At 52.7% G+C, this 20,319-nt stretch overlaps 1 protein-coding gene across 1 annotated transcript in view; it reads right to left on the reverse strand.

The window, feature by feature from the left end:
* The window catches only part of TACR1 (tachykinin receptor 1), a 2,197,909-nt gene extending 2,189,887 nt beyond the window's left edge, over positions 1 to 8,022 (reverse strand). The window contains exon 1 of the mRNA XM_069617632.1: positions 7,088 to 8,022. Within this exon, the coding sequence (XP_069473733.1) occupies positions 7,088 to 7,488 (401 nt within the window). The 5' untranslated portion in view covers positions 7,489 to 8,022. The remainder of the gene's footprint in view (positions 1 to 7,087) is intronic.
* Between the last annotated feature and the right edge of the window lie 12,297 nt (positions 8,023 to 20,319).

The raw sequence follows: 20,319 nt of genomic DNA on the forward strand, positions 1-20,319 counted from the left end.
GCGAGCTGCGGCAGATGGAGCACTTGTAGCAGTAGTCGCATGTAGCCCTGCGGGCGGAAAAGGGGGAGCCTGGGTGGGGGGGCAGGAGGTCCAGGAGGGAGACTCCCTGGAGAGCATCAATTAGGGTTGGGGGGTGGGGGCGGTAATAGATATAAGGGGATTTCGGAGGTGGGGGATGCAGACAGAGAGCGAGAGGAAAGGAATGGGCATGGGGGTGCGGGGCGGGCAGAGGAGGAGAGAGGGGGAGAGGGGGTGCAGAAGGGGACGGTAGCGCAGAGAGGTAAGGGAGGTAAGTATTTATAGAAGAGTGTGAGGGGGAGAAGGAGGGAGCGGTCACCAGAGAGCAGTGAGGAGAGGGAGAGGTGTGGAACGACCTCCCTGCTTAGGAGGGCATCGGGTGGAGGGTTCAGGGCGGCCCCCACAGTTCATCAGGAGCAACCAAAGGAGGGTTTGAGAACAGCCCCTCTACAGGATATCGGGATGCAGCCTAGAGGGCGCAGCACGGCCCCTAGAAAGGAGGAGCACCGGGTGGAGGTAAGGACCCTTCGCCCAGGAAGAGAAGAGCAGGCAGGGGTTCCTACGGCCCTGCCTAGAAGAAGGAGAAGGAGCGGTGGGGCGGACGTCCTGAGTTCAGCTGACGAGGAGCTGCCCGGAACGAGCATGTGCTTGCAACAGCCCTGGTATGGCATTGGGGATGATGATGGGGTGGAGGAGTATGAGTGTTACAGGGTGGCTAGGAGGGGGGGAGAGGGAGTGAGGGGTTAAGGTGGGAAGGGGATGTGGAAAGGTATGGAGGTCGGCAGCTGAGCAGCGGGGGGAATATTTGGTTAGGTGTGACTTCTGATGTGTTTTCTTCCTTCGGCAGGAGCCCATTGAGGATGGAGACGAGGAGCGTTGGAGGTGAGGCAAGGCTGCAGTCGGGTGAGGGCAGGGCAGAGCGAGGTGAGCAGGGTAGGGAGTTGTCAGCTGCATGGCAGAGGGGAGACACAAGGTCAGGGGTAAGTGGGGAGGCAGTGAGGGTGCAAGGGGTGATGAGAGATGCGGGCATGCAGGCTGCAGGGGCTTTTGGTGGGGAGAGAAAGGTGTCGGCAGTGCAGGTCCAGACTGACGGGGCGATGGAGCCCGGGGCAACTGAGGTGCAGGCAACGAAAGATAAGGAGACAGAGGGTAAAGGGAAAGATAAGAAGCTGCCATATATGGGCATCACTAAACCATTGGGAGCACACATGATGGCATCTACAAAGGATAAGATTTGGGCCGGTGAATTTGTGGACGTTTTCAATCTGTTACACAGGGAGGTCAGAGTCAAAGAGGGTTTGAAGGAAGAGGAGAGGGAGTTAGCATTGCGTCCAAAAGTTCTGGTGACAATAGAGAATTGGACATCAGCGTTTATCATATGCGCCAGTGTTTACTGCGAGAAATTTCCAGAGAGGTGTGTAGCACTGAGGAAGTATATGGATGTCATTAGGAAGGCTTTCACTAGCTTTGCAGGTTTTGCATGGGCGAGATATGACGAGGAATTTAGGGCAAGATTAGCAGAGGATAGTCAGGCGGTTTGGGAGGAGATAGATATGGACCTCTGGCTGCAATGGATGGCGCCCACAAGGCCTGCGCCGACGGTGCACACGGCGAGTGGCTTACCCGTGCCTTACCGGCCTTTTCTTGGTAGCCCCGCTCCCGAGGGGGTGGGGGAAGGAGGCAGGGCTCAGCAGCCAGCAATGTGTTGGGGTTTCAATAAGGATGGCTGCAGGCGGACAGCGTGCAGGTTCAGACATGAGTGCACCAGATGTGCAGGTCGGCACCCGGTTACACAATGCTTCCAGCAAGGGGGCCGAGGGCGGAGGTGAGGAGCGGGATGAGGAATTGTGGGAAAAGGCTTCTACTCCAGTTAAGGTCGAAGTTCTGGAGTGGTGGCTCAGTTTTTATCCAGACAGGGAGGTGGTGAAGATCCTGGGGGATGGGTTTAGGGAAGGTTTCAGTCTAGGGTACCAAGGTCCGAGGGTGCGCAGATGGGCGGAAAATCTGAAATCAGCCAAGTTAAAGGGGGATGTGGTTAAGGAGAAGTTGCGCAAGGAAGTGGCAGCCGGGCAGGTGGTTGGTCCATTTGTGGATTTACAGGGCAATTTGGTGATATCCCTGTTGGGGGTGGTGCCTAAGAAGGTGCCAGGAGAATTCAGACTGATAGATCATTTATCGTGGCCGGAGGGCTTGTCAGTCAACGATTTCATTGCCCCCGGAAGATTATGGGGTGTCATATGCGAGCGTGGACCAGGCAGTGGAATTGATAAGGAAGGTGGGTCGCAGAGCATTTTTGGCCAAGTGTGATATCAAGGCAGCATTCAGGTTGCTGCCGGTGCACCCAGAGGATTTTTGGTTGCTGGGGATGCAATTTGAAGATGGCATCAATGTGGACAAGGTGCTACCGATGGGATGTGCGATTTCTTGCGCTTTGTTTGAACGTTTTAGTTCATTCTTGCAGTGGGTTTTTACTTATAGTTAGGTGCGGAAGGGGTTTTGCACTACCTGGACGATTTTTTGTTTATCAGCGGGGCGGAGAATGAATCTGAGTGCAGGAACATGCTAAAGACTTTTCAGGCATTGATGCAGAAGTTGGGGGTGCCTTTGGCCGAGGATAAAACACAGTGGGAGGATGTTCATTTCTCGGATTTGGGGGATGGATATTTGGATTAGGAGGTCAAAAACGGACCAGAAGGGGAAGGGCTGTTGGGTGCCGCTGGGGTGGGGAAGTAAGGAGCTGTGCCCGGTGAGGGCGGGTCTGGCATGGAAGGAATTATCGGCATGAGGGTCAGGGATGGTTTTTCGCCATGCAGAGGGGTCAGGGGTGTCGGCAGCGCAGGTGCTGGGGGTTCTGAGGAAAGCATTGATGGTAATGGGGGAAAAGCCTGAGGATTTTGGTACGTATTAATTTAGGATGGGTGCGGCATCTGAGGGTAACCGCTTGGGGTTGTCAGAGGATAAGGTCAACAGTTTGGGCCGCTGGAGGTCTGGGAAGTATAAGGGATATATCAGGGAGCTGGGGAAAGGGGTCGGGTTGAAAAGGGGCAGCGGGTCGGGTGGGGGGGTTCTTCGGGGGGCAGAGGTTCGTAAGTGACACTGTCATTTCTTTTTCAGAGACGGCGAGGAGGCCAGGGCAGATTCGGCAGATATGGATTGTCGGGCATTCGATTGTGAAGTGGGCGGACAGAGAGGCAGAAAAGAGGATTTTTGGCATGCAATTAGGCTGCAGTTATGAAATAGGGATTGTGAGGTGGTCGGGTTTTGGGGGGCTGCGCTGGAATCAACTGCTGCCCATGCTGGCGGAGATGAAGGAGCGTTTTGGGGCCCCGGACGGGTTGATCATACATGCTGGGGAGAATTATCTGGTGCGGGATACGGGAGTAGCTTTGTTGAAGAAAATGAAGAGGGACCTGGCATGGCTTAGGGAAATATGGCCTTTGGTAAGTTTGGTATGGACTAAGTTGTTACCGAGGAGAGTGTGGAGGGGTGCAGTAAGTGAAGGTTTACGGAAATAGCTACTATCTGCTGGATTTGACGTTGCTAGTGGAGAGCATGGTGAAGGGTTGGAAGTGTTAAGCAACTCAGTGGTGGGGCAGAAAAAAACACCTCAGGGGAGGGTTTTTTCTGGTGCCGGGGGCATGGCCCCTTTGGATGAGGGGGGAGGCAAGCAATGGGGGGAAGAGCGCGGTTAAGGATGGGGGTGGGGCTGTTTGCACGAATGGGCTACCCCGGGGGTGCAGAGAGGGGAGCAGGTCTGGAAGATGGAGGGGCATGGCCCTGGGGAGAGGATGGCAGAAAGCGGGGATGAAGGCTGGAGAAGATGGTAAGGGGATGGTAAGGACCTGGAGATTGGTAGGGAGGAAGTTGGGGTTATTCATTTAATTGTTGGGGGCTTAAATAGTTAATTATTTATTTAATGTTTGACAAACTGTTAAAGCGGTTAATTTTAGTCTGTAAGGCCAGGGGCCAGGTTAGCGTTTATGTTGTGAGCTTTGGCCTGTCACATTAAAGCGACCTTTTCCACTCTTAAGCGAGTCTGGGTTTTTGTGCAGTAAGCCCAAAAGAAGTGTTGCATGTTTGCGCACCCAACGATGACAATCAGATTTGAGGCAGATTGGCGGAGTGGGTAGGCGTTTGCCCTAATCCACTTTTAAATGTCTCCAATGTCCCTGTCCCTACCCGATAGTCTGAAGAGTCTCCTCGTCAGTGGCTATATAGATTCTCCTCTCAATGGAGCCAAGATATAATATGCCATAGGAAGCCGTTCCCAGTCCATGCGCAACATGGCTGCGTGCAGTGCACAACACAGCACGTGCGCTGGACTTCGGGTGACCCGGTAGCTGTGCCAGCGCCTCCCTGCATGGCTTCATAGCACAGAATCATTAAACACCTCTTTAGTTGCATCGCAACGAAGCCTGCGGGGTGGCAGCTCTCCAAGGGCCACTCTCTTCATGACGAGGCCTCGTGCAAAGCGTGTGGAGAGGGACGAACCTTTCCCCGGGGAGCAGGTCCGTCCATCTCGGCTCGTCCGCTCTCCCACAGAAATCCCGCTCGTGCAGACAGGCAACAAAACCAAGGCGGCAAAAGGGCGAGCAGAGTGAGGTGCGCTGTGAGGAGAGCACCCGTGGACTCTGGCTTACTTGCACAGTCGCCCGCCCATGTTTATAAAAGTCTACATGTACACACGTGTATTGATGTTTAGTTTGTCATTGGTGCAACAAAGGAGTCCACCCGGCCACAGAGCACAGGGGTGCGCTGCGCCCTGGTACACATTAAACAGAATCTGGGGAAGTGGGTTTGCACCATTTCTGCCGTGTCCCCAATAAGCAGGGGGAACCCTCATGGTGTTGGAGGTGAAAGACCCCGCACACTTTGGAATACCTCAACCCAACCCTGTTACATGCGCCTTGGGCCCGGTCATTACCCGTTGCATAATCGCAGCCAAGCCACATTACACAAGTAGCTAAAGTGCTCTTTTTCTTTCCCGGTGCAAAGTGCCTCTCAAGATGTATGGATGTGTGGAGGGTTTTGAAGAAATCATGACTGGCATTGTTTGTCAGCCTACCACACCACACAGAAGAGGGTACACGATATGCCAATCATATCGTGGGACTGACATATAGGGCAATAGGGCCATGCCCGAACCAAAAACGCAAAGTGCTAGTGTGAGCCCGTTTTTTTTTTTTAAATCAAAGTGGGTCACTTTATTGGCAAGTGTGGCCCAGTTTCTTTTAATCAAATTTGGTCAATTTATTTAATCAAATTGGGTCACTTTATTGTCCAGTGTGGGCCAGTATGATGAGTTAATTCACTCTGCGGCTAGTAGTTTTGACAAGTGTTGCTGAATAAATATCATTTAAATTGCACAATTTGCAACGCATTTTATCAAAGGACTCCCTCTTGGGTTCTACTCAGTCTGTCACAAAATGAATGGTTTGCCATTTGCACTAACTGTTCGCCTCATTTTCATCGGTGCCCGAGACAATAGCATGTCCCAGTCCGACCCTGATCAGGCTTATTCTCACCCCAAAATAAGCAATCCAGCCCAAACTCGTAGGCCACATCCCTTCTGCGCGAGGCCACGCATCACCAGACACACTGACTGCCCGATTCAGGGATTTTTTGCACGGTTCAAAGTGACTTTGCACTGCTGAAAAGTGAAAAGTGAATTTGCACTGCGACACAAACCCTGATTCATAGAACTGTGCAAAGTGTATTTGTGCAGAGCAAAGTCAGTGCAAAGTCATTTTGGACTGCAAAAATGACCACTTGCACTGACTTTGCACAGAAAATATACACGTTGCACAGTTCCATGAATCAGGGTTGGTGTCGGCAGTGCAAAGTCACTTTTCAGCAGTGCAAAGTCAATTTGACCCATATATGGCTTCATTGGACGTCATCAGTGACGTGTACCCTGGGGGTCTCTCGGCCCAGTAAACTAACGTTGCAACATAGTTGCTGCTCAGAAATCATACATGATCAGTTTGCGCTATTTGCAGGTAGGGTGCATAGAACACTGTTACACACTCATGTTTACGCAGCACAACTTGCCAGCAAGCTCTGTTCCTCGATTCCACGCACAGGAATAGTGGTTCAACAAAAATGGATTGTGCTCTTTTTTTTCTACCAGCACAAATATGAGTTAATGTACTGTTTGGTGACGGTGCACCATACATACACATCAGTCGGGTGCCAAGACACATTGGAAGGAGCTCATGCTCCAGCTGGGCACTGACGCCCTGGCACATAGGCCTATGCACACGATTGCATGTCGGTGCAATCACTTAGCTCACCAATATAGGCACCGCCACATTCCGGCCATGGCACAGCCTGCACTTCGAGCCTCTTGCTGGGCTTGGTAGGTTGCTATGCTAGGGCAGTAATTTCAATGGAGGCCGCCAGTAAAACGAGTGCAGGTGGGAAAAGCAAATTATTTAAACCTGACAGCACTTTCAGTGGGGTCAGTATGGGTAAAGGCAAATAGGGACTTAGTGCAGGTGAAAACAGCAGATTAAATATAATGCCTTGGGTTCATGAAGCCGTGCACTCCGATTTACATGGTACAATTTACAACGATACTAAAATATCGCCCAAGTTAGGTAATAGCTCTATGACAAAACCCCCAACAGCTTGCCACACAGCATGCAACATTAGCGCATGTGTCAAAACTCCCAACCACTTACACCTAGCCAACAGTCTGCTATGCAGAACAACTGGACAAGGTTACACAAGTTAAGAAAAACCAACTAAGAAAGGAAAGGAGGATATGAAATGTAAGGGCTAAACATCAGAATGATGCTGGGCAAGTCTACAGGGTGAATCGAGATCACCAGTCCTCCCATTCATTTCTCCATCTATTGCATTCTGGGACTTGTAGTCTCGGGCCACTTCAATTAACTAAACTGAAGGAAAGTACAGGCAAAGCCAAGGACCGGAACAGTGTACCTCCTTGCAAGGAGTCATCTGCTAACTTTGTGAATGTGTGTCACAATCAGTGCTTCCCCACCTTGAAGTGGTGAGATCTTGGGCAACCCACTCCATCTCGCTATCTGCCACACACTGGACTTACCTGTCCAGGGCTATGGCGGTCATGGAGTAGATGCTGGCGAAGACGGCGGAGATGGGAAAGAAGTTGTGGAACTTGCAGTAGAAGAGTCCGTAGTACCACTCGTTGTGGACGCCGTAGGTGAAGTTGATCACAGTGTTGAAGGCGGCCATGGAGGCTTCTGCAAAGGCCAGGTTGACCAGGAAGTAGTTGGTGACCGTCCGCATCCTCTTGTGTGCCAAAATGATCCACATGACGATAATGTTGCCCACCACCGAGACCACGACGATGATAGAGTAGGCCACTGCCCAGAGGGCGATCTGCCAGCCGGGCTGCACGAACGGGTTGTGCATTTCGTCGGAAGTATTGCCGGGGCCGGCTGTCACGTTGGTCAAATTCTCCTCGGAGAAGATAATGTTCTCCATCGGCGGAAGTCGCCTGGCCGGCAGCCTGGGCAGTGCACGGGGGCTGGGGGCGGTGGTGGCACCTGTCAGGGCAGAGTAGACTCCCGCAGGCGCGTCAGACGTGCACCTCTCTGCGCGCTCCCCCACTTATTGCAGGCGCACTGCTGGTGCCGTAGCAGGCGGGCTGGTGGTCCATTTATCCAAGGGGGCTGGAATCTGCCACCCCCACCCTCCCCGCAAATGACAGAGCACGGAGCTATCCGGTGAACGGGGTGGAGGAAGGCGTCTTCCGCGGGGCACCTGCTGCTGCAGCCGCCGTGCACTCGGAGCCCCTCCACCGGAGAAAGTCCGATGCGAGCCAGACAGCCGCAGCCTGGCCGAGGAAATCCCTGCTGTCAGAGAGGTGGGGTCCCGCCGCCGGGGCAGAGGTCTTGCGGGCCGAGGGTGGGCTCAAGAGCCTGCTACGGGCTACGGCAGACAGTGGAGCGGTCCTGCGAGCACGGAGGTGTCCTGCGCAAAGTGAAGGAGTCCCGTATCGCACTGGTGGGCAACTGGGTGGCGGTGTTTAGACCAGAGCTGGGAGGGGGGGGGGGCGTGCAAAGCAGGAGCGGCTTTGGGAGTGGACGGGGTGAGTGCAAGCGGAGTGCAAGAGGACGACTGATAGGGACGCCAAGGGGACCAGTTTATGAGCGTTCACACTCTCTGGCTGTCACGCCGGGTACCTCAGGGCGAGCCTCAGAACTCCGGACACCTCGATGGAGACCCCAGCAGGAGCCGCCGAGCCTGGCAGTGCCCTGGTGGCAACCCAGGGGGATATCACAGCAGGAGACTCGGAGCTATGGGACTCGACAAGTGGGCAACGCCAGCAGATGCCACAGCAGGATCCCCGGGCTTTGGCAATTTGGCGAGCAACTCAAAGGGGGGTCCTGAGCCCTCTGGCTCTTGTGGGCAGCTCCAGCCAAGCGTACAGGACAGGAAGAGCAGAGCGCGGGCAGTGCCCTGGTTCGCAGCTTCAGAAGGGGGGTTGAATAGGCGCAGCGGCTGGAGATGTGTGCTGTTTGGGTGCTCCAAGGGGCAGCACGGCTCTGGTAGTGTAGTGCTAGCAGCTATAGTGCAGATCACAAGAGCAGAGCTTTGCCAGATCACCGGTGGGCAACTCCAGCGGGGGAGGGGGCAAGGGGGGGCGTGAACCAGAGCAGAGTCAGTGGCTGAATGTGTGCTGCTGCCACTCCTGCTCCAATGGAGGGCAGGAGCAGCTGGGCTCTGGCAGCGCAGCTGGTACAATGCCCTGGGGAGGTGAGAGCAAGAGCAGCGGAGCTCTGGCAGCGCAACTGGTAGAATGCCCCGGGAAGAACCGAGCGGAGCAGCAGGGCTCTGGTAGCGAAACTGGTAGAATGCCCAGGGGAGATCTAACCGGACCAGCTGGGCTCTGGCAGTGCAACTGGCAGAATGCCCAGGGGAGAACCGAGTGGCACAGCAGGGCTCTGGTAGCGCAACTGGTACAATGCCCAGGGGAGTTGAGAGCAGGAGCAGTGGAGCTCTGGCAACGCAACTGGTAGAATGCCCAGGGGAGATCCGAGCGGAGAATCGAGTCTCTGGCAGCGCAACTGGTAGAATGCCCAGGGGAGATCCGAGCGGAGCATCGAGTCTCTGGCAGTGCAATTGGTAGAATGCCCTGAGGAGATCTGAGCAGAGCAGCAGGGCTCTGGCAGCGCAACTGGTAGAATGCCCTGAGGAGATCTAACCGGACTAGCTGGGCTCTGGCACCACAACTGGTAGAATGCCCAGGGGAGGCGAGAGCAGGAGCAGCGGGAATCTGGCAGCACATCTGGTAGAATGCCATGGGGAGATCCGAGCGGAGCAGCGGGGCTCTGGAAGCAAATCTGGTAGAATGCCCAGGGAGATCCGAGCAGGAGCAGCAGGGCTCTGGCAGTGCAACTGGTAGAATGCCCAGGGAGATCCGAGGAGGAGCAGCAGGGCTCTGGCAGCACATCTGGTAGAATGCCATGGGGAGATCCGAGCGGAGCAGCGGGGCTCTGGAAGCAAAACTGGTAGAATGCCCAGGGAGATCCGAGCAGGAGCAGCAGGGCTCTGGCAGTGCAACTGGTAGAATGCCCAGGGAGATCCGAGGAGGAGCAGCAGGGCTCTGGCAGCGCATCTGGTAGAATGCCATGGGGAGATCCGAGCGGAGCAGCGGGGCTCTGGCAGCGAAACTGGTAGAATGCCCAGGGAGATCAGCGAACGAACAGCAGGACTCTGGCAGCGCAACTGGTAGAATGCCCAGGGGAGGTTAGAGCTGGAGCAGTGGAGCTCTGGCAACGCAACTGGTAGAATGCCAAGGGGAGTTCAGAGCGGAGCAGCAGGGCTCTGGCAGCGCAACTGGTAGAATGCCCAGGGGAGATCCAAGCGGAGCAGCAGGGCTCTGGCAGTGCAACTGGTAGAATGCCCAGGGGAGGTCGGAGCAGGGGCACCGGAAATCTGGCAGCCCAACTGGTAGAATGGCTAGGGGAGATCGGAGCGGAGCAGCAGGGCTCTGGCAGCGCAACTGGTAGAATGCCCAGGGGAGATCAGAGCACGAACAGCAGGACTCTGGCAGCACAACTGGTAGAATGCCCAGGGGAGGTCGGAGCAGGAGCAGCAGGGCTCTGGCAGCGCAACTGGTAGAATGCCCAGGGGAGATCCGAGCAGGAGCAGCAGGGCTCTGGCAGCGCAACTGGTAGAATGCCCAGGGGCGATCCGAGCAGAGCAGCAAGGCTCTGGCAGCGCAACTGGTAGAATGCCCAGGGGAGATCGGAGCAGGAGCAGCAGGGCTCTGGCATTGAAACTGGTAGAATGCCCAGGGGAGATCCGAGCAGAGAAGCAGGGCTCTGGCAGAGCAACTGGTAGAATGCCCGGGGGAGGTCAGATGAGGAGCAGCAGGGCTCTGGCAGCGCAACTGGTAGAATGCCCTGGGGAGATCCAAGCAGAGCAGCAGGGATCTGACATTGAAACTTGTAGAATGCCCTGGGGAGATCCGAGTGGAGCAGCAGGGCCCTGGCAGCGCAACTGGTAGAATGCCCAGGGCCGATCCGAGCAGGAGCAGCAGGGCTCTGGCAGTGCAACTGGTAGAATGCCCTGGGGAGATCCGAGCAGGAGCAGCAGGGCTCTGGCAGCGCAACTGGTAGAATGCCCAGGGGAGATCAGAGCACGAACAGCAGGACTCTGGCAGCACAACTGCTAGAATGCCCAGGGGAGGTCCGAGCAGGAGCAGCAGGGCTCTGGCAGCGCAACTGGTAGAATGCCCAGGGGAGGTCCGAGCAGGAGCAGCAGGGCTCTGGCAGCGCAACTGGTACAATGCCCAGGGGAGATCAGAGCACGAACAGCAGGTCTCTGGCAGCACAACTGGTAGAATGCCCAGGGGAGGTCTGAGCAGGAGCAGCAGGGCTCTGGCAGCGCAACTGGTATAATGCCCAGGGGAGATCCGAGCAGGAGCAGCAGGGCTCTGGCAGCGCAACTGGTAGAATGCCCAGGGGGGATCCGAGCAGAGCAGCAAGGCTCTGGCAGCGCAACTGGTAGAATGCCCAGGGGAGGTCGGAGCAGGAGCAGCAGGGCTCTGGCATTGAAACTGGTAGAATGCCCAGGGGAGATCTGAGCAGAGCAGCAGGGCTCTGGAAGCGCAACTGGTAGAATGCCCGGGGGAGGTCGGATGAGGAGCAGCAGGGCTCTGGCAGCGCAACTGGTAGAATGCCCTGGGGAGATCCAAGCGGTGCAGCAGGGCTCTGACATTGAAACTTGTAGAATGCCCAGGGGAGATCCGAGTGGAGCAGCAGGGCCCTGGCAGCGCAACTGGTAGAATGCCCTGGGGAGATCCGAGTGGAGCAGCAGGGCTCTGGAAGCGCAACTGGTAGAATGCCCAGGGGCGATCCGAGCAGGAGCAGCAGGGCTCTGGCAGTGCAATTGGTAGAATGCCCTGGGGAGATCCGAGTGGAGCAGCAGGGCTCTGGCAGCGCAACTGGTAGAATGCCCAGGGGCGATCCGAGCAGCAGGGCTCTGGCAGTGCAACTGGTAGAATGCCCTAGGGAGATCCGAGCAGGAGCAGCAGGGCTCTGGCAGTGCAACTGGTAGAATGCCCTGGGGAGATCCGAGAAGAGCAGCAGGGCTCTGGCAGCGCAAGTGGTAGAATGCCCTGGGGAGATCGGAGCGGAGCAGCAGGGCTCCAGTAGTGCAACTGGTAGAATGGCCAGGGGAGATCCGAGCGGAGCAGCAGGGCTCTGGCATTGAAACTGGTAGAATGCCCAGGGGAGATCCAAGCGAAGCAGCAGGGCTCCGGCATTGAAACTGGTAGAATGCCCAAGGGAGATCTGAGCAGGAGCAGAAGGGCTCTGGCAGCGCAACTGGTAGAATGCCCTGGGGAGATCCAAGCAAAGCAGCGGGGCTCTGGCATTGAAACTGGTAGAATGCCCAAGGGAGATCCGAGCAGGAGCAGAAGGGCTCTGGCAGCGCAACTGGTAGAATGCCCTGGGGAGATCGGAGAGGAGCACCAGGGCTCCAGTAGTGCAATTGGTAGAATGCTGGAGGAGAGGTCAGAGCAGGGGAAGCAGGGCTGGTGGCAGATCACCGGGAGATGGAGCAACATGGCCCCTGCAGTGAAAATGGTGGCACTCAAAGGGGACACGAAGAATCAGCTGTAGTGCACTGGTGGCTGCCCCAACAAAGCTCAGAACAGGAGGGAACAGGCAGGTCTTCAGTGTTGGTTGGCAGTTCTAAGGGATATCAAAGCATTAACATCAGGGCCCCTATTCATGGAATTATTTGCATGTAAAATAGGTGAGTTGCGGGCCAAACTGCACGCAAATATGCGTTTGTCGTTTCAAGGAACCGACTGTGAAAAACTTTCTTGGGGCTTGCGCAGAGTTTGCGCAGGCCCAGAAAGTCTGGGCGAGCTGTTGAGCACCCTGTGCAAGACACCACACAGAGTGTGGGAATGGCTTGCGCAGAGGGTCAGGGAGGGGGTGGAACTCAGAAAATGGGGAAGAACATGTGAAAAAGTGGGCATTATGAGGGACGGTCCACAGGCAGTTCCTGGTATGCACACATTTGCACCAAACGACACATATTCATGGAAACACCCACGCAGCCTCTCGGCATAGGAATGGCCCTGCAAATCCCTCGATCAATATGCCACCCTAAAGCAGGCATAAGTACACTTGCGCAGAGGATTTGCAGCGCAGAGGTGGGTTTGCGTGTCAGATTTAGGGGTGTGTGCACACAACCAGGGTTCCGATCTAACTTAGGGGTGCGCATAAGCAATTTAGCAGGGTGCAGGAATGGTTTACGGGGATTCGCACGCAGATTTTCTGAGTTTAGACTGAGTTATGATTTTTCATATGCATGTTGTCAGGGTGCTGGCAACAGTTATGGGGGACCCTGCGCAGGTTCCCCACGACGTGTCACGGTTTATAACACAGCACACACCAGCTAAGGAACTTCTTCCCCTACAATGGATGTGGCGCACGATAAAACGTATTTTAATTTTAATATACTACCAGTTCTTTTCAGTAGGCCTCCAACCCGTCTCTCAGCCAACCTCCACAAACATCCCATGTCACAATGGACTAGGAAGCAGGCCGGTGTGTATCAATAAGAGATTTGTTAATTTATTATTTAATGAGAAAGGAAAATAACAAACAGCAGCCACCAAAATTGTGGCGACACAAATGCAATATCCTATCTAGAGCGACCAAGTGGAAAAGGGCTGTTACACTCACTTTTGTTATAATGACAAACAGGACAATACAATCAGGTTGAAATGGACTGTTACACTCGCTTTTGTTTTAATGACAAAACAGGAAAATACCATGAGGTTGAAAGTGATAGCGCCAGGGTTTTAGCACTCCCCCTTCAACACTCACCCCCAAACTTCAATTCAACTTGATTCCTTTGAATGGAAGGCAGTGGCAAGGAGTAGGAATAGCGAAAGAAAATCGGATTTGGGGTAAAGCCCACCACCCCCAGATGGGAAGCCAGCAAAGAAAGTGAAAACCTGTTTTTGGAGCAAAATGGCAGAATGGGATTTTGATTATTACTCACAACTGCTGGGGGACAGAATGAAAGGACATTCGTATTGCTTACCGTTTAGGAGATAGGGAACGTTTAGAGAATACTGATCAGCACACCAGGGCAACAAAAGAAATTAAGTGGGAACATCGGTTTTGGGAGAAATGAAATGCAAATGGGAAAAATACAGTGGTAAATGAACATTCGTTTACACTGGGTTTACTATGACAGGCAGCTCAGTGAAGGGGTTTAACTTACAATTGGGAAAACGGTTTTCAATAATAAGGACAAAGCACATAACAGGTAGACCTCTAGGCAAAGGGATTGCTCTCAATGGAACAACTGTTTGGGTTTTAATAGGACAGATGCACATGGGAATTTGTTTAGTAATGCACACAATACACGGACAAAATCTGTTTTCAGTTACAAGGAGACTGATTGTATTGAGGCAGAGCTTTTAATGACTATGATGACTAAATAAAAACACAAGGGACAAGAGGGTTGATTTCGAATTCCAACACTCTTGAACCGTGAATTTCAAATAGGGGAACTAATTGATTTACTTAAGGAAAAAATGCTAAGGATTTATACAGACAACTGACAGGTTCGCCAAAGGAGATGTTCTAACATACACAGGCTACTAATTGATTCTTCTATGAGAAGGTGACTGAATTACAATGAAAATTTGGGGTTTTCAATGTGGTTTTCAATGGGGGAAATATTGGATGCAATGCTACAAAAAGGAAGGGATTATGCAATTTAGGGCTGGGGTTATTTGCTACTTACAAAGTAAGCCTTGGTTTGAGATTTCTGGAAAGCCAGCTGGATCTCAGGACACTCTGGACAGCTAGGGCAAGGGGTCTGGTCACTGCACTCTCCAAGATGGTACGGTTCCACAACCTTCACTCCGTCCTCCTTCTCCTGTCTACCTGTTTTTGTCTGTCTTTCCTCTGACCTAGTACAGTCCCCCTTAGCACAAATGACATCACTACTTTACAATGTAGGGGGAGTACCCTGTAATTATCTCTACCTCTCGGATAGGACAGTTTACCATTCCTCACTCAGCCCCCTGGCATGATTGGTTTAAGGGAAGAGAACACCATCTGTCTATTTGCATGTATTACAATTCTTTGTTATCTTTTACCACTTTTTGGCAAAAACTAGTTATGTCTCCTAACTTCATAATTTTACTAGCCCCTGCCATATGAACTAGATATGGGGTTTTAGTTGGTCATAAGGAATAGGGTAAGCCAATCGCCAACTCTGTACGATGTATAACAGCTATAACTCTGTAAATGATCAAGCATGTTCCTAATTTCACTTTCCACCAACTGTCATATTTGTCCCATTTTCAGATCAGCCAGAAAGTAGTGTTAACTGGACATTTCAGTCCCCAGAATCCTAGGAAAATGCAATTAATACCTTTAAAACCACCTGGAAATTACATGAAACAATATCACAAAACAAAATTAATTCTTATTCTGAGTGCTGAGAAAAATGCCTAAAATGAAATCAGTCTTTTAATGTCAATTGGCAGGATCTTGTGCCACCTGTGGGAGGAGAGCTTCACCCCCCACAGCCATCTGTCCCCCTGGGTCAGCTTGTGACCAGAGGGTTTTTATTAGTCCCTTTGAACTTTTCAGCTTTCCCTTTGGAGTGGGTGCAGGAAGGGCTCACACTTCCTGGTCAAGTCTTAGCCACACTTTGCCTCCTTTGAAATCTCTGGGCTGCTTCCTTCATGTCTGGCAGAGCAGGGAATTACGACGTCCTCATCAGCATCACATTTTACTGTGGGATGGTTCACCGGTAGGTGCGACTTCCAGTTGGAAGCAAGGCTTTTAATTGTGAGGTTTCTGCCTTCAGCCAGAAAATGTTTTTTCCGGTAGCAAGTGTCTTTTCAAGGTGACTGGAGTCTTGTGACGGAAACATTATATACATTGCTTTGGTCAACCGCCGAAGCATATTTCCATGACATTTCCTGTGCGAGCAGTGCTATCTTTTCACTGTGGCTTTTTAAAGCCAGGTTTTCTTTTCACATGTCTGCAAGTCGTTTTTGCATCTAATGTTTAAAATCCTGTCTTGCAGGTCACAGGATTCTTTGATTTCTGCTTTTTGAGCAAGTTTGCATTTGCTGTTTGTCCATTGATAATGAGGGGTAGGCCCACTTCCACATGGTTCCTTATTTTGATGTGAACAAAAGAAAAAGCCACATTTGCAGTGTTAAAAGGGCTGCTGTTCAAGTGAAAGGGAAAGCAAAAGCTCTTTCTGATTCTAGTGTTGAAATTCTTGCCCCTCATGTGGATTAAAAGTAAATCAAGGCCATTTTTGGATGCAGTGTATGACTTTTTGTCATTCAGTTGAAATAAAACAAAGCAGGGCTGTTTTGGGTGCAGTGTTTAACTTCTTGTCATTTAGGTGAAATAAAACAAAGCAGTACCGTTTTTGGGTTTCAGTGTTCAAAGTGTTAAAATGCAGCTTTTCAGGTGAAAGGGATTTCTGTTTAGGGCCTTTAAATGTACCCCAGAGATGCAAGCCTGCTTGCGGGGGACCCCACACACTGTTTGAAGGGTGTGTTCATTCACGCCCAGGGGATCGCACAAAGGTAGCTGTTCTGACCGTTTATGCTTGTGGGCATGTCGGGGGTGTTCCGGGTGTGACTTTCAAAAATGGTTACTTTGCGCAATAAATTCCATCAATGCGTGGGGCGTGCATTTTTTATTCTGCGTGCAGACCCGCTCTGTGTCCTTCTCGGCGCGTGGCCCTTGCAGGATTTCTGTGCACATTTCCATGAATCGCCCACCTGGTATCTGTCGTGCGCTAGTGGCAGCTCCACTGGCGATTAGGGTGTAAGCAGCAGGGTTATTGCAGTGCTCTGGCCGGTGCAAGAGAATAGCAGTGCTGGGAGAGGCCCAGCCGTGCCATGGTGGCAGCACCCAATGAGATCAGGCAGCCGAGAATTAGATATGCCCCTAGCTCAGACTGAGTAGCAAGCCTATTCTGGTGGAAACTATGGGGCTTGGGGGAGAGGCAGCAGAGCGTTGCCAGTTCAAGGGTGGCAGCTCCTGGGGCAGCTGTCTATCGGGGTGGCAGTGTATTGGTGGCAGGCAGGTTCGGACTAGGGCATAAAATTGTCTCGGGCACCAAATGTAAAAGTGGCCCACAGTTGCCTTTCGTGGCAGGCTTTTTGAGCAGTACCCAAGGGGGAGATTTTTGATAAAATGTGATGCAAATTGTGAAATTTTAACAGAAACACTGGTTAAAACTACTAACCGCATGGTGAAATAACTCATCAAACAGGCCCACATAGGTGAAAAAAGTGGCCCATGTTGACCAAACAAACGCGCCACGCAAGCATTTTGCGTTTTTGGTTCGGGCATTTCCAGAGCAATAGGTCTCTGCCGGTGCCCCCTGGCAGCTCCTGGTCAGATAAGAGCAGCAGGGACCTGAAAATGAACTGGTGGTCTGATAGGCGTGTGTAGTGAAGGGAGGGAGAGTTGGCCAGGAGCTCAGAGCAGGAACAGGTGGACGCTGGCGTAGAGAGTCGGGTAGGTAGGGCTGGGGCAATGTGCTGTTGGGCGCTACAGTGAGGATGGGGGGTAGGCGTGGAACTCTGATAGGGGCTGTGCAGATACACAGCTGGACGCGGAAACCATCACTACCCTGAGGGTGTCAAAGATGCTGTCACGTGTTCGCACTCTGAAGAGTTTGTCTCGGGCAGGGTGGAGTGGGCGGGCATGGCTGCTATTAACATGCCTCCAGGCGCGTCAGAGGGGCGGGCTTGACGTGGGGTCTGCAGGTGGGGCTCCTGGCACTGATTCCTGACAGCCCACCGAGGCTAGCCTCCAGTCTTTCCTATACACCCAGAAGGACGGGAAGCTACAGAACAGAGAACTCAGCCCCCAAACCCCCGACTAACACCTCGAAGCCTACGCCCACCCTAACCCCTCTAATACCACACTTCTACCCGCCCCACGCCGGCTACCCGCAACCACTCTGAACACCTTCTCCATACACCACCCTGCTGGCCTCTCACCTTCCTATTGGCTACCTTCCCGCCCTACTGCCCACTGAACTCCCACCCTGCTGGCCACTCACCTTCCGATTGGCTACCTTCCCGCCCTACTGTCTACTGAACTCCCACCCTGCTGGCCACTCACCTTCCGATTGGCCACCCTCCCACACTTCTGTCCACTGAACTTCCACCCTGCTGGTCACTCACCTTCCTATTGGCCACCTTCCTGCGCTACTGCCCACTGAAGTCCCACCCTGCTGGCCACTCACCTTCCTATTGGCCACCTTCCCGCCCTATTGTCTACTGAACTCCCATCCTGCTGGCCACTCACCTTCCTATTGGCCACCTTCCCGCGCTACTGCCCACTGAACTCCCACCCTGCTGGCCACTCACCTTCCTATTGGCCACCTTCCCGCCCTATTGCACACTGAACTCGCATCCTGCTGGCCACTCACCTTCCTATTGGCTACCTTCCCGCCCTATTGCACACTGAACTCCCACCCTGCTGGCCACTCACCTTCTTAGTGGCCACCTTCCGGCGCTACCGCCCACTGAAGTCCCACCCAGCTGGCCACTAGCCAGCACCCATCCTCATAGCCAGGTCACTTCGGCACATCCTGGCGATTGCTCCCCTCGCGTGGGTCCCGACCCTCAACACAGCAGCATGTTGGACCCACAACACCCTACTCTGCTACCCCAGGCCTCCCAAAGCAATTCAACTAAGTACCCCGGTACAACCAGCTGCTGGGAACGTACGCGGGGCGTCTGACACCAATGAGCAACTTTAACAGGGACCCGGAGGTCCAATGATAGGAATGAGGTTTTGGAATCAATTAGAATGTGACAGGAAAAACAATGACGCTTCCCAGCAGGTGGGCGACCTTATTATGCAGGCTAGCGGGCGTTGCACAACCGTGCCCCAGGGGGCCTGGCTCCCGCTCACAAAGTCTAGTTTCCTTCTGTTCCTACCGTGCACCCATCGCTATGCATTTATAAGTCGAAAGCAAAATTCCAAAGAGTAGGAAGCGAAAGAAAGGGGCCGGAATGAGCTGCTAACTTCAGAATTGAGGTCTCAAATACCAAGATTGGGCAAGAGACGGGCGGCCCCCAACGTGTGAGAGACGCACACACTCAATGGGTGAGACTAAAGTTATCCGTCTCACACGTATGTTTTTTTTTTCCAACATGGAACCACCCAAACTTGCTCTTAGTCAAAAAAAAATCACCTGACCCTGTTTATTCGGTGACTTGCGATTTGTGCTGCTCCCACGCGAGGGGTGCTTTTCAGCACACTAGTGCACAATTATCATTTCAAGATTGCTGGAGGAAAATACTTTAAAAGCAACACGTTGCATATGCCCTTTCGGCGGCCGTATACCACTGCGCACGTTCAGAAAGCTAGCCTCTGCTGTCTGACCTAAAACATGCGCGCAACCAGGTATTCGTCGTGTACCCGTTTTTAGGTGCACAGTTAAAACATTTGTTTCAATTTTAAGCAGCCTCTTAACAACTTGCTTCATTCTTTCCTACGCACACCGAGCTGACCCTAGTTGTGGAATGCTCGGGCGTCTGCCAGGGGCAGCCGGTGTCACGTTGCTGGATTTTCCACGTGGCGAAGAACGCAGAGGTTCACTTTCCCCGTTTGCATTGACTTGGATGTCCAACAGCATCCAATCGTGCGCTGCGCGCTCCTCTGACGACAGCATCGCTTGGGAACGAGTCCGGAGAGCACCAGGGCAGTGCGGAGAGAGTGCACGCACGGCTCTCCCGTGTCAAGAGCAAACTGAAACCGCCAAATGATGCCGTGATATTCCTGGCAGAAGTCACCATGCCCTGATGATATAGGACCCGGCATGTGCGGGCACAGTACTTGTCACTGTTATTCGAAATATCAGCCGATGGGCAATACCCCCTGTTGGGGTGGTCAGGAAAGGTCCCCATGATGTAGAGGTGCACAGGGGGCCTTCATTTAGGTAGCATGTCATGCAGGTGGATGGGAAACAGAATAGTTCCATACTCCAATAATCAGACCAACTCAGGAAGCTGGCAAAGTGTTTTTCTGTTTTAATATCAATTATCTAAAAGAAGGAGCCGTACAGCGTTCTCTCAAAGCATTTAATAAAAAAACATCACTTTTATAGTAAAAAACTTGTCATAGATGATGTCATATTACGTGACTATGTGACAAATAGAAAAACCTACTGGGGTTGCGGTTGGCACAGGGGGAACATCTAAGTGTACTTTCTATAAGGGGTCAGGTTGTGGTTGGGTCTCTACAGTCAGGTGGGCAATGCATGCCCACCCCTAGTGCAAGTCATTCTTCATCAGTTATCAGGAATATGGTACTCCATTGGTCCTCAAACTATAAGGTCCTTCGTTATATGGCCCTCTACAATTGGTTGGCACCATGTGAGCTCAGACCCAGGTGCCAGGGACTAGACTGAACTGTACCCACCCACCCAATTAGCCCATCATCTCTCATCACCCATGCCTTCTGCCATGCAGACTGTCTTTGAACTTGGCCTTGCAATGTATTCTTGTCTCTGGGAATAGAAGGGAGTACGGGCACAAGCTTATCAAAGTTCTGGATTTTGTGCCCAACTCTATTCCTTAGCTCATGTGACAGGAGACCACCGCTTGGCCCTTTTTGCAGCATTTAATTGTCTTGAAATAAACTTGACACTCATGGTGTTCTTTCTTTGCACCGTAATGAGGGATAATTCAACTTCTCACGTTCACTGTTCTTTGAGGATAAATAACCAGTTCTTGGCTGCCTTCAGTCTTGACAACAGGCCAGACAGCCC

This window comes from Ambystoma mexicanum, chromosome 10, assembly GCF_040938575.1.
Source record: "Ambystoma mexicanum isolate Mex_15411 chromosome 10, UKY_AmexF1_1, whole genome shotgun sequence".
NCBI lineage: Eukaryota > Metazoa > Chordata > Amphibia > Caudata > Ambystomatidae > Ambystoma > Ambystoma mexicanum.